The sequence below is a fragment of the Pteronotus mesoamericanus genome, unplaced genomic scaffold (assembly GCF_021234165.1).
Source record: "Pteronotus mesoamericanus isolate MK-2021 breed Mesoamerican mustached bat unplaced genomic scaffold, CSHL_Meso_final scaffold_165, whole genome shotgun sequence".
Taxonomy (NCBI): domain Eukaryota; kingdom Metazoa; phylum Chordata; class Mammalia; order Chiroptera; family Mormoopidae; genus Pteronotus; species Pteronotus mesoamericanus.
The window spans coordinates 4,484,448-4,496,809 of record NW_026555307.1 but is presented as its reverse complement, the minus strand read 5'-3'; the positions used below and the strand labels follow the sequence as shown (position 1 = coordinate 4,496,809).

General features: G+C 45.2%; 1 protein-coding gene across 1 annotated transcript in view; it reads left to right on the top strand.

Moving 5' to 3' along the window:
• Positions 1-12,362, top strand: part of RHPN2 (rhophilin Rho GTPase binding protein 2) — a 54,897-nt gene that overhangs the window by 10,365 nt on the left and 32,170 nt on the right. Inside the window, exon 2 of the mRNA XM_054588981.1 lies at positions 2,237-2,352. Coding sequence (XP_054444956.1) covers positions 2,237-2,352 — 116 coding nt within the window. The remainder of the gene's footprint in view (positions 1-2,236; positions 2,353-12,362) is intronic.

The following is a 12,362-nucleotide window of genomic DNA, read 5'->3' as shown; positions in this document are numbered from 1 at the left end:
ACAAAAAGGAATGAAAGACTGACATGCTAGCAACATGGATGACCCTAGAAAACTATGCTAAGTGACAGAAGCCCATTACAAAGACCACATTTTCTACGATTGCCTTTATACGAAATGTCCAGAATAAGCAAATACAAGATCTGTCCGGGAGGTATCCAGCCATGTAATATGAAAAATAGAGATGTTCATTGAAGAAGATACAAGAAACATTGTACATAGGACAAGGATGCCTCAGTCCCCTTGAAAGTAGGCACCTTGGGACTTCACATAGTTCTCCCATTCACCGTCAGCTGCTCTGTTGTATTTTCTGGAATCTCATTGATGGTCTGAAATCTCTTCCCTTTCAAAGGTGATTTTAGTTTTGGGAAAAGTCAGAAGTCACAGGGCACCAAATCTGGCCTGTAGGGGTGCTTTGTCACCTTGGTGATTTAATGTTTTGCCAAAAAACTGCATGAGACATGATGCATGAACAGGCACCTTGTTGTGATGAAGCTGTCAATCACCAGCTGCCCATAGCTGTGGCCTTCTGAATCATCCGAATAGTTTCTGTGGAGGAATGTTCAAGCTTAACACAAAATTTGATGCAGATTCATTGCTCTACTTGCTCAGTCATTTTGAATGCGACGGCCACACAGTATACATGTTCACTCAATGGTGTCTACTGCCCCCACTGACTACTACAGTGGAGTCGTCGTTGTTCACACATGCATTCCAGTCCATTCTCCTTGGCTGCCAGGTTACATCCATGTAGCTCAATCCCTCAAGCTGTTCTCATTATATTTAACAATGGTCAGAATTTTTCTGGACAGACCTCATATATGCAGACACAAAGTAGATTAGTGGTTGCCCACGGAGGCAGGGGGAAGGGGACAGAGAATAAGAAATGCTTTTCTTTCCTGAAGAAAAACTGGGCTCTGGTACATGGGGGCCCTTGAAGAGGTTAGACCCCATCATACTGCCCTAGAAATAAAAAACTTGAGGTTTATAAAGCTTCATGTTTACAAGTATGCATCAAATAATTATATAATAGCAAATACTTGGAAACAATCTAACTGTCCAACTCTACAAAAATGGTAAATCTTAAAAAAGGAGCAGCCTTGCCCAGGTAGCTCAGTTGGTTAGAGCATCATCCTGATACACCGAGGTTGTGGGTTTGATCCCCCATCAGGGCACTTACAAGAATCAGCCAGTGAATGCATAAAAAAGTGAAACAATTAATCAACAATATTGTCTTTTTCTCTCCCCTCCCTTCTTCCCTCTCTAAAATCAGCAAATAAAAAAAGAGGCAGGCAATACTATACAACCATTGAAACCATTGTTTTTAGGAACATTGCATAATAAAGGAAATTTTTGTGATAGAGTATAAAGTGAAAAAACATGATAACTTTTATGTGCTCTGTGAGGAAAGGGTTAACTAGCAGGCCTGAGGCTGTTAGCCTTAGGAAGGCCTGCTTGAAAGGTTGCCCCCGCCCCCCACAACACCCCACCGCCTGCCCCTCCTCCCCCGTAGGCTGGGAACTTGGCTCTTGGAGTGTTGCCTCCATCCCCTAACTGATAAAGTCAGCTTATTGTGCCTAGACTGATGGTAAAAACATGTGACTTATAATGAACACCAACTCTCCTTTGGAAGCCTAGAATTACGGAGTTTTGGTACATGCTAGGCAGGAGGGGGCCTCTGTGATCAGCCCCCAATTAATACCCGGGGTGTTGATTCTCAAATGGGCCAACCTGCGCAGAGACAGTGCATACCTGTTGCTGAGAGAAGAGCGTGCTTGGTGTGAATAACCATGGGAGAGCGCACAAGGAAGCCTATACAGTGATTCCTCCAGACTCCGCCTCTGCCTTTTCCTCCGCTGTCCGTCTGTGTGTCCTTACTGAGCCACTGTCATAAATCTCAGCCATGAGTACAACTGCATGCTGAGTCCTGTGAGTCCTAGGAAATCTCTAAACATAGGGGTCATCTTGGGGACTCCCGACATAGCCACTGATGTGGAAAAGTAACATGTATATAAAATACATGGGGAGGAAAGAAACCAATTTACAGTAGCTGTTTTGGAATTGTGTTATAAGTGGCTTTTAAAAAAAAATCTTTCCAATATTTTACATATTTCCCATGTTGTTGTTACTTTTATTTTCAGAAAAAATTTAGTTTTAAAATCGTCTTCTGTTACATTAAACATTGTCATCAATTTTAGAGTGGCTGACCTGTGATGGGGCATCTCTCCTTGTCCCGTAGGGTTGCAATCCCCTTGCACAAACTGGCCGGAGCAAACTGCAGAATCAGAGGGCTGCCTTGAACCAGCAGATCCTGAAAGCCGTGCGGATGAGAACTGGAGCAGAAAACCTTCTGAAGTAGGTGTCCGCTGGCTCCACAGCCTTGGCTGGGAGCCCATCCTCCCCCCGAGGCCTGCCATCTATTCCCTAAGCTCCTCGGCCTGCCCAGCTTTCGGTCCGCCTCTCGGTTTTAGCTTTGGGTTTCCTTCTCCTTTCTGGCACCTGGAGTAGGCGCTTTCTTGGCTACAACTTGGTTATGTTAGAGACGAGTATTTCACCTAGTCTGTCCATGTGTCTGGGGATGCAGGGGCAATGGGGGATGTCCAGTTACTGTGTCCATGTTTCTCTTCTCTGCCTTCTGAGGGTCTCGTCTACTTTCTCTACTCCCTAGCACTGTGCCTGGTCTAGAGTCACTCCTTAGTAAATGTGTTGAATGTATACAGGAAAGGAAGACAGCAAGAAGGGAGTGGGGACATTTCTGTTGCCAGTGTCCATCCCTCTGACGAGAGGGGCCCAATACAACCCCATGTGCCTGGAGCACTCATTATTATGCTTTGGTGGTAAAATAGTTACTTATCAAGCAGAGAACTCAGTGAAGCCTTACCTGTGTCACAGGCAGCTATAAGCCCTGTCCACACACTTCAGTGCAATGCAAGATCATGTGCCAGCTTCCTCTTCTGAACTTCCTTCAGAGTTCTGGGGCTAACCCTTGTCAGCCCCGTGCTGCCTTCTGTACCTGGTAGTCGAGGCAGGCCCCATGCCTGCTGCCCAGGGAAGTGAGGCAGATGCCTCCTGGAGCCTCAGAAAGAAATGTGGAGCACTTGCCGGAACCCGGAACCCTGAACCCTGAACCCTGGCAGGGAACCCAGAAACGTGGAAGCCTATGGCTATAGGTGTTCCCAGTGGTTCAGCGTTAGGGAGCCCAGATGGCTCAGAGGTGGTTGGGAAAAGCAAATATACCAAACCGGGTGTTTATAAAGGAGCCACAATACTCTGGTAGGCGCAGATGTGTGTGATTGGCAGGACCAACTTCCCCACAGAGGGGCCACTCACCTGAGCACTCAATAAACAGGAGGTGAGTTTCTGACCGTGAACTTGGGCTAAATTCATTTCCAAATCATTCTGTATTTGCTCCTTAGGAAAGATCTCTGAGACAGTAAATGGAAATAAAGTTGCAGGACAGCATGCTTTGTGTTTATTTTAAGGAATTTATACATGTTATTGTTTTTGTTTATGCACAGACTATTTCCTAAAGGGATGAAAAAAGAAGCTGTTACTATAGTTGGCTCTTGGGAGCAAGACCAAAGTTGAGGGGGGGAAGGTGACTCTCCTTTTCATTTTACTCCCTTCGGTGTTTGAATGTTCTTTTATGAAGTACATTCATTACTTTCATTTATTTTTATTGTGGAATACCTGCAGAGGCCCAGAAGAATAATATAAGCAACCCCTGAACCTACTGCTCGGTCAGGAGCAACAGAGCTCTGCCTGTGTTGGTTTTGTTACTCATGGACCTAGCAAAGGACACAAGTCCCAGGGTGGCCAAATGTCTGGGAACCTCTTCTCCAGCTACTTCTGTAACAGGGCGGAAGGGAGATTATTACTGGAGGAGACTAGGAAAATATTGTAACATTTCACCATTTAAAATGTCCACCAGTGTTCCTGTCCGCGGAGAAGTCAGGGAACAGTCAGGTCTGCAGCGTTGTGGACCACAATGCATCCAACACAACGCGGGAGAGGCCCTTGTTTTCAGGAGTGCCTGCCGTGGGCTGCACTTGCCACGCTGGGAAGGCCTCAGGCATGGCCCGTTGCTATGCTGCGGCTGCAGGTTTTGGCTGACACTCTCACAGGCCAGCTCTGTGGCAGAGGGGACAAGTGGGCAGCCCTGACTTTGTGGTATCCCCAGAGCAGGGCTACAGTTGATTTGCTTGTTCATTCACCCCACAAATGGATTTGCTGAGTACCTACTAAGAGGCAAGCAATGTTTGAAGTGCCAGGATAAAGCTGCAAGTAATTCAAATAAAACTGCTTTCAAGATGCTTAGTTTCTTGCAGGGGGAAGAGGGAATGACCCTAGTAAACAACTACCCAAGTAAACAAATCCAGTCGCATCAGGAGGCGATGTGTCTGGGATGTTGATGAAGGGGAAATGTGATGCGGGCTGACACAGGGTAGCTGTGGCCTTAGAGACAGGGAGCGGTCAGGGAGGCCCTCTGACCAGGGGATTTGGTGTTTCTAAGGTGAGCTCTAGGGTGGTGTGGTGTGGCCTGCTCTGCTAGTAACACTAGCAAACAGCCTGTCTGAGGCCCCTTGGCTCAGGCTCATTGTGAAGTCGGCAGCGGCTGAGGTGGCAGGGCGGGGGTAGAGTGGTGTTAATGATTCCCACAGTGACCTAAAGGTTCAAAGTGTCCCTCTCTGGAGAATGTTGTCAAAGGAAACGCCGAAGGTATTTATTAATCTGACTCAACTGGCACGGTTTCCCAAAAACAAATAGGGCATTTAGCCAAGCCCAACCGTAGCCCTGTAGGTGTGCTGTGGGTGAGGTGGCTGTCCCTGTCGGGAAGGGTAATCTCAGTTATAAATTGGGTCCTTTTGTCTTTGTCTGTTTTCACTTTCACACATGACCCATCACAGCCCCCAGATGAAGGCAGAGCAGTTGGAATATGTGTGGGGGGAGGCCATTTGGCAAGATGTCCCTCAAAGTGCAGAAATGCAAGGGTCCCAGTCCTTACCTGCATTGGTAAGGGGGCTACGAGGCTGGGTGGGCACTGTGAGGAGCCAGGTTTTGTACCTCTTCAAGGTCTTCTCTGATCTGTCAGCCAAGAGTCCTTGAGCTTCCTGGAGTTTGATTAGGAGGATCTCGGATATTTTAAATGTAGTTTTTCAGGCTATGCAAGGACAATGTTCTCTCTCATTTCCTGTTCCCTTCCCTTCCTTGAGAAAAGCTGAGGTAGAAATGTGATGATGTGACGATCTCTGAAATGGAGATGGTCTTTGTGAAAGGTAAAACAAGTTGCCATATAGTTCAGCTTTAATTAACTGTTTCTTTGAACAAGGGTAGGTAAGTCATTTAACCTCCTTGGGCTTCATGGTCCCTTCTTGTACTGGTAGCTGTTGGGCTGGAGCAGGGGTGGGCCACTCTGAGGCCCACAGGGTTCTGGTGGGCGTGGAAAAGAATGAAGGGCTGGGACCGGTGCTATGAGACAATAGGGAGTGATAGGAACTGTGGCAAAGTGCAGGACATATGCTTTTTTTGTGGGGACAACTGCAATTTGCCCTGTATGGAGGACAGAGCCAGCGTTACCAGGTCTTCAGATTTTTTTTTTTTTTCCTTCAGGAGAAGCTAGAGATCTGACATTTTTAAAATTTTTACTCTTCTAATAGTTTACCTTTAAAATATTGTCAAGGGAGGGAAAAATAACACCCTGAGAGCCAAGTGAACAAGTCCCACTAATCTCTAGTTTGTGACCTCCAGACCAAAGTGTCATGAGGTTCTGGGCCAGGGGTAACTGGGGGTAGCTTTGGCTGTAATGAGAGTGACTTGAGGTTAATGACTGCTCACACTGTCACTTCTGAAGGGGGCCAGTGTGTGTCTGTACAATGGGGTGGGTGAGCTGTCCATGGCCGTTGGGGCCTGCTCCAGCTCTGAGAACTGCCTTCCTCCCTGAGAGATGAGCTGGGGGCTGATGTCGTATCAGACTGGCTGACCTACGGCCTTAGCCCGGTGCCCACAGGAGGGCACCAGGCAGCACTTGCTCCAGCTTCCCAGAATCCCTGGCAGAGCAGAATTTGGGGTCGGATGGATTAAGGCCACGCTGCTCCAAGGCCTGTGAAGCTCGTGCAAGTCTGTGATGCTTATTCCTGGAGGGACAATTTTGTTAAAAGACTTTGGAAAAAAATTACACTAAAACAAATGGAGATATATGGGTTGGAATGCAAAATTCATATGCATTTTGAAAGATAAAACGTGGGGGTGTTCAAGAAATTTTGGACGTGGGGCAGAGAAGCCTTTATCACAAAGGTGCTTCTTATGGTGGAAAAGGCCTCAGAAGCTTCAAACCGAGGAAAACCTCAGTTTGTGCAGATGTGGTCAGTAGCCTCAGGAAACAATTGAATGTGGCTTTCCTTTTCCTGTTCACACTTGGTAGGTTGATCGCTCAGACAAAGGAAGCAGCACACCTTCTGGTTCTGGACTTTGGCAGTGTGCACATGCTCTTTATGAAAAATCTAAGGGAGTAGGCCTTCTCTTGGTGGTCTAGGGGGGCTGTGGAGACTCTTGGCAGGAAAGAGCTGAAATGCATGCTGCCTCATCCCAGCTGGCCTCAGGGCCTCCCAGCTACCAGACCACAGGGCCTCACAGGATGTGCACACCCAAGGCAAAGATGAGAAAAGCCCTGTTCTTCCAATGGGCCCATAGAAGCCATTCATTTTTATCTATAAAGGCAGCTCAGGTACAGGCATCAGCTTTGAGGACACCAAGGCCCTGGTCTTAATTCCTTACTTGAGCTGAATCTATTCTTGTCTGTTGTCCCAAGCTATTCTGCCAGCCTAGGCACAGAGAATCTGAGCACATGCACCATAGGGAATTGGTGTCCCCTATTTGAAAAATCTCTTCCCACTATGAAGTCCTGTGAATCAGTGAAAAATCATTACCTGTTCTAGAAACAGCTCAAACTCTGTAGGAGATTTCTGAATCATCTGTTTACCTCAGTGACTTTCAACCAGTGTGCTGCAAGAATTTTTAAAACATACAGTACCTGAGTGTTTGGTCAGGGGCACTGACCTCTTTCCCTTTAGACTGTCAAATAATAAATGACAACAGCCAACAGAACAATAGCCATCCAGTTTGAATGCCCTGTCTTGAACCATAAATATATAGGGCATATAATAGAGTTGCATCTTATTGGTCACGTCACATAATAAAGTTTGTGTCTGATTGGTTAATTCTTGGTAACAGAAATTCTTATATACAAGTATAGACACCTGCTTTTTAAAAAAGCCACTTTGGCCTTGGCTGGTGTGGCTTGGTGGATTGAGTGTCAGCCTGTGAACCAAAGAGTCATGGGTTCGATTCCCAGTAAGGGCATATGCCTGGGTTGTGGGCCAGGTCTTCAGTGGGAGGCGTGTGAGAGGCAACCACACAATGATGTTTCTCTCCCTCTCTTTCTCCCTTCCTTCCCCTCTCTCTAAAAATAAGTAAAATCTTTAAAGTATTTTTTTAAAGGGGAAAAAACCTATATTTTAAAAAAAGCGACTTTGGAGCAAAAAGGGTAGGTAATTACTACTATTATTATTATTTTTGTAAATCAATCAAGATTATATCTGTTTTCTGTCAGAGCAGCAAAAAATATAACTTGTTGGTTGCCACAGCAGTTTAGTAATTAATTTATGTGTGCAATGAGATGAAAAATGTTGAAAATCACCGGTGTGCCCAAAGGTCAGCATTGTGGAAACCAAGTCCTGCCTGGCCACCAACCCTTTTTAGAGTGACCCACACAAAGAAGTCTAATTGTAGCCAAATCAAGTGGGAAGAGATGTGGCAAATAAATACGTAGAAGTGGAAAAATTGATGGCAATTTGGAGGTTCTCCAAGTATTTGGATAAGGGGTCTCAGGGTCTAAATTGTTATATCTAAGTTGGACTCACTCTGCCACCTAGAACTCAGTCAGCAGCCCCTCCGTCTCTCCCCTAACCCCACTGTTGCTTCTAGAGAGTGGTCTTTATTCTGCCATTTGTTCTTTCATCGACTGAAATTTGATGAAAGAGTCCCTACCGTGTGGAAAAGACTATGCCAGGTTTCAGGAGAAATACAAGGCAAAGGTTTATAATTGTTTTTCTCACCTTATTCCAAAATGGATTTGAGGCACCTTAACGCACTTGTACATGTGAGATTAAAACAGGAGCGAATGAGAACATGGGGACAGAGGAAGAAGAATGAAGAAGAGATTTGGCTAGAAGTAAGGCTAGTACATGCTACAAAACCCTACATGCTTTATTAGACGTGGGCCGCAGTTTGTTGCTGAGCTTCCCGGAAAGCGGTGTGAAGAAGGGAATGTGATCTGGAACACATTCTATACCCATTAGCCAAAAGCAGACCCGTTGTTAAGAAGAAGCCATTCCGTACGCTGAGGGCTGGGAGAATTTTCTTCTAAGCATCCTTGTGGACGCTATCAGCTAGTAAATCAGTAGTATTCTCAGTAACATCTCTGTGATACAGGTTTTATAATCAGCAGGTTATGACCCATGATATGTAATGAAATTTATTAAATGGGTTGCTGTCATGGTATAATAAAAAATGAACATTTGGTTTTTGTGCCTGGTTCCTGGCACAGAGCTCCTAAGAGCCCCAGACTCTGCTGCGTGTCTTTTGTATGCCCATGGCATGTCTCCTGATGGGAGGGGGGCCTTCAGGAGGGGAAACTGGCTGCCAGAAAAACCAACCCTGATTAGAGGTTGGAACTTTCAGTCCCAGACCTTCTAGGAGAGGGAGAGGAGCTGGTGATTGAGTTCAATTGCCCACGGTCAGTGATTTATCCAGCTATGAAGCCTTCATAAAACCCTAACCAATGGGGTGTAGGGTCTCGGTTGGTGAGCATGTCGAGGTGCTGGGAGGATGGCATGCCCAGAGATGGTATCCAGCCTCCATGCCCCTCCTTGGCCTATGGATCTCTTCCATCTGGCTGTTCCTGAGTTGTATTCTTTAAAATAAACCACAGTAGATCTAATTAAAAGTGTTTTCCTGAGTTCTGTGAGTTGTTTTAGTGAATTATCTAACTTGAGGAGGAGGTTATAGGAGCCCTTGATTTATAACTGGTTGGTCGGAAGTATAGGTGCCCTGTACTTGGACCTGGTGCCTGAAGTGGGGTGGTCTGTTGGCACCAAGCCAATAGTTGTGGGGTCTGTGCTAGCTCCAGGAGTTGGTATCACAAATGAGTGGAATCATCGCACACCCACTTGGTGTGAGAGAATCAGAATTGGAGAGTTGCAGATACCATTGTGTTTAATAAAGCAAGCTGTTAGAGTAGAAGAGGCTGTACTGTCATGTATCCCATGTATGGCAAAGGATGATTTTATGAGAATTTCATTTTATGAGTGTGTACATGTACTGCATTGAGATATAAATGTATTTGTTACTGATGATCATGACCCAAAAAAATCCCCAAACCAATGATAGTTACCAAGCTGAGCTTCCAGCATCTCATTGCCTGGCTGGGGATGGGCGGGGGTGGGCGGGGGTGGTGCCCAGACATACATGTGAAGATTTCATTGGGCAGTAACAGGGCAGATGCCATCATATCTGCAGCCAGGGCAGGTGGCTCTTTCTGAGGAGGCGAGGCAAAGTTGTTTGGTTAGTCAAGGAGGAGTTTGGTGAAAGGAGGGAGAGAGAAGACACATAAATACATAAGGGAAAGAAACTCGTGGGTCCAGATACGTAGCTGTGCGGAGGAGCCGCCGCAGTGGGGAGGACAGACTGTAGGGGAGGGTTAACACTTGGCTCTCTGAAGGAAAGGTGAACAGGTGATGAGCAAAGCAGGCTGATGGCAGGGGGCTGGACTTTCATCAGTGAGGATGGGGAGGTGGTCAGGGACCGTCTCTCTGGCTGGAGCTCTTGGCTGATGAACCTCAGATGTCCTCATACATGAAATAAGCATAAATTTTAGTATTCAGTCGGAGGGATGACTTGAGGACCTGCCTGGATGGTTCATGGCAGTGTGTGCAGCAAGGCCTGGTTTGGTCCTTGGTTTTCATTGACAAGTATTTTTGCAGTGATTCCTCATCTGTAAAATGAGGGAGCACCTGTAAGGTCTTTAAGTCTATGTCAAAACCTCTGCTGGAGAACTTGAGTATAGTTCTTTCCTTCGTATTGCTTAACGCTGTTCCATTCTGTGGGTGGACTGCATCTTTATTTGCCAGTTAGTGGATATCTGGATTGTTACCACTTTGAGGCTCTTATGAATAATGCTACTATAAATGTTGACATACATGCCTTCGTTTGGACATATGTTTCCATTTCCCTCATATGGATCATAGGAGCAGCATTACTCTGTTAGATGGTAAGTTTATGTTTAACATTCTTAGAAATTACCCAGCTGTTCTCAAAGTGGCTGTGCCATTTACATTCATCAGCGTATGAGGGTTCCAGTTTCTCTACATCCTCACTAACACTTGTTATTGTTTGCCATTTCTTTTAAAAGATTTTTATTTACTTACTTTTAGAAAGAGGGGAAGGGAGGGAGAGAGAAATATCAATGTACAAGAGATAAATTGATAGGTTGCCTCTTGCACACCCCCCACCTGGGGACCTGGCCTGCAATCCAGGCACGTGCCCTGACTGGGAATTGAACTGGCAACCTTTCGGTTTGCAGGCCAGCGTTCAATCCACTAAGTCACACCAGCCAGGGTCGTTTGTCCTTTTTTATTATAGCCATTCTAGAGGGTGTGTATTGGTATCTCATGCTTTGAGTTTGCATTTCCCTATTCATTAGTCATATTGAGCATCATTTCTTTTTTTTTTTTCAGTTATAGAATATAATGTATTTTTAAAGTATATTTTATTGATTGTGCTATTACAGTTGTCCCCATTTTTCACCTTTTGCCCCACTCTGCCTGATACCGCATTCCCTCCAGCAATCCACTCCCTTAGTTCATGTCCATAGGTCGTGCATGTAAGTTCTTTGGCTTCTCCATTTCCTATATTGTTCTTAACACTACCCTGTCTATTTTGTACCTACAAATTATGCTTCTTAATCCCTGCACCTTTTATCCCATTCTCCCTCTTCCCCCTCCCAGCTAATAACCCTCCGAATGATCTCCATACCGATGATTCTGTTCCTATTTTGGTTGTTTGCTTAGTTTGCTTTGTTTTTGTCTTTTAGATTCTGTTGTTGATATTATGAGTTTATCATTTTGATGTTCATAGTTTTGATCTTCTTTTTCTTAAATAAGTCCCGTTAACATTTCACGTAATAATGACTTGGTGATGATGAACTCCTTCCGCTTTACCTTGTCTGGGAAGGACTTTACCTGCCCTTCTATTCTAAATGATTAGCTTTACTGGATAGAGTAATATTGGTTGTAGGTCCAGTAATATTGAGATGTCAGCTGACAGCCTTAGGGGAGCTCCATTGTCAGTAACTGTCTGCTTTTTTCTTGCTGCTTTTAAGATTCTCTCTTTATCTTTAACCTTTGGCATTTTAATTATGATGTGTCTTGGTGTGGTCCTCTTTGAGTCCAACTTGTTTGGGTCTCTCTGTGCTTCCTGGACTTGTATGCCTATTTCCTTCTCCAAATTAGAGAAGTTTTCTTTCATTATTTTTTTCACATCAGTTTTTCATTTCTTTCTCTCCCTCTTCTCCTGGCACCCCTATGATTTGGATATTGGCACTTTTGGAGATGCCCCAGAATCTTCTTATACTTTCCTTGTTTGTTTTTTTTTAATTCTTGCTGCTTCTTTCTGTTCCGGTTGAATGTTTATTTCTTCCTTATGTTCCAAATCATTGATTTGAATCCTGGCTTCCTTCCCTACACTCTGGGTTCCCTGTGGATTTTTCTTTATTTCACTTAGTGTAACCTTCATTTCTTGCCTTATATTTTTGCCTTACTCGGTAAGTTCTATGAGCATCCCGATCACCAGTGTTTTGAGCTCTGTATCTGATAGGTTGGTTATATCCATTTCATTTATTTCTTTTTCTGGTGTTTTGTTCTCTTCTTACATTTGGGCCATATGTCTTTGTCTCCTCAATTTGCAGCCTCCCTGTGTTTGTTTCTGTGTATTAGGTAAAGCTGCTTTGGCCCCCTGTCTTAGTGCACCTGTTAAGTTGTATAGGGTAGAGCCATAGGTATTCATTGTGGCGTGGGCCGGGGACCTGATTCACTGCTTAGTGGCTTTGTGTTTGGGGAGGGGTTGGGGAAGGGTCAGTGCCACTGACTGGCTTCTAGAGGTTTGCCCCGCACTCTCTCTGTTTCCAGTCATTTCACCCACTTCCCGTATGCGACTGGCTCCCTTTTGTTGCCCTGGCGGTGATTCCCAGAGTGGGTAGGTTTGGGCTCGCTCTAAGTCCATGTGGGCCCTTTAAATGGACTCTCCTGAGA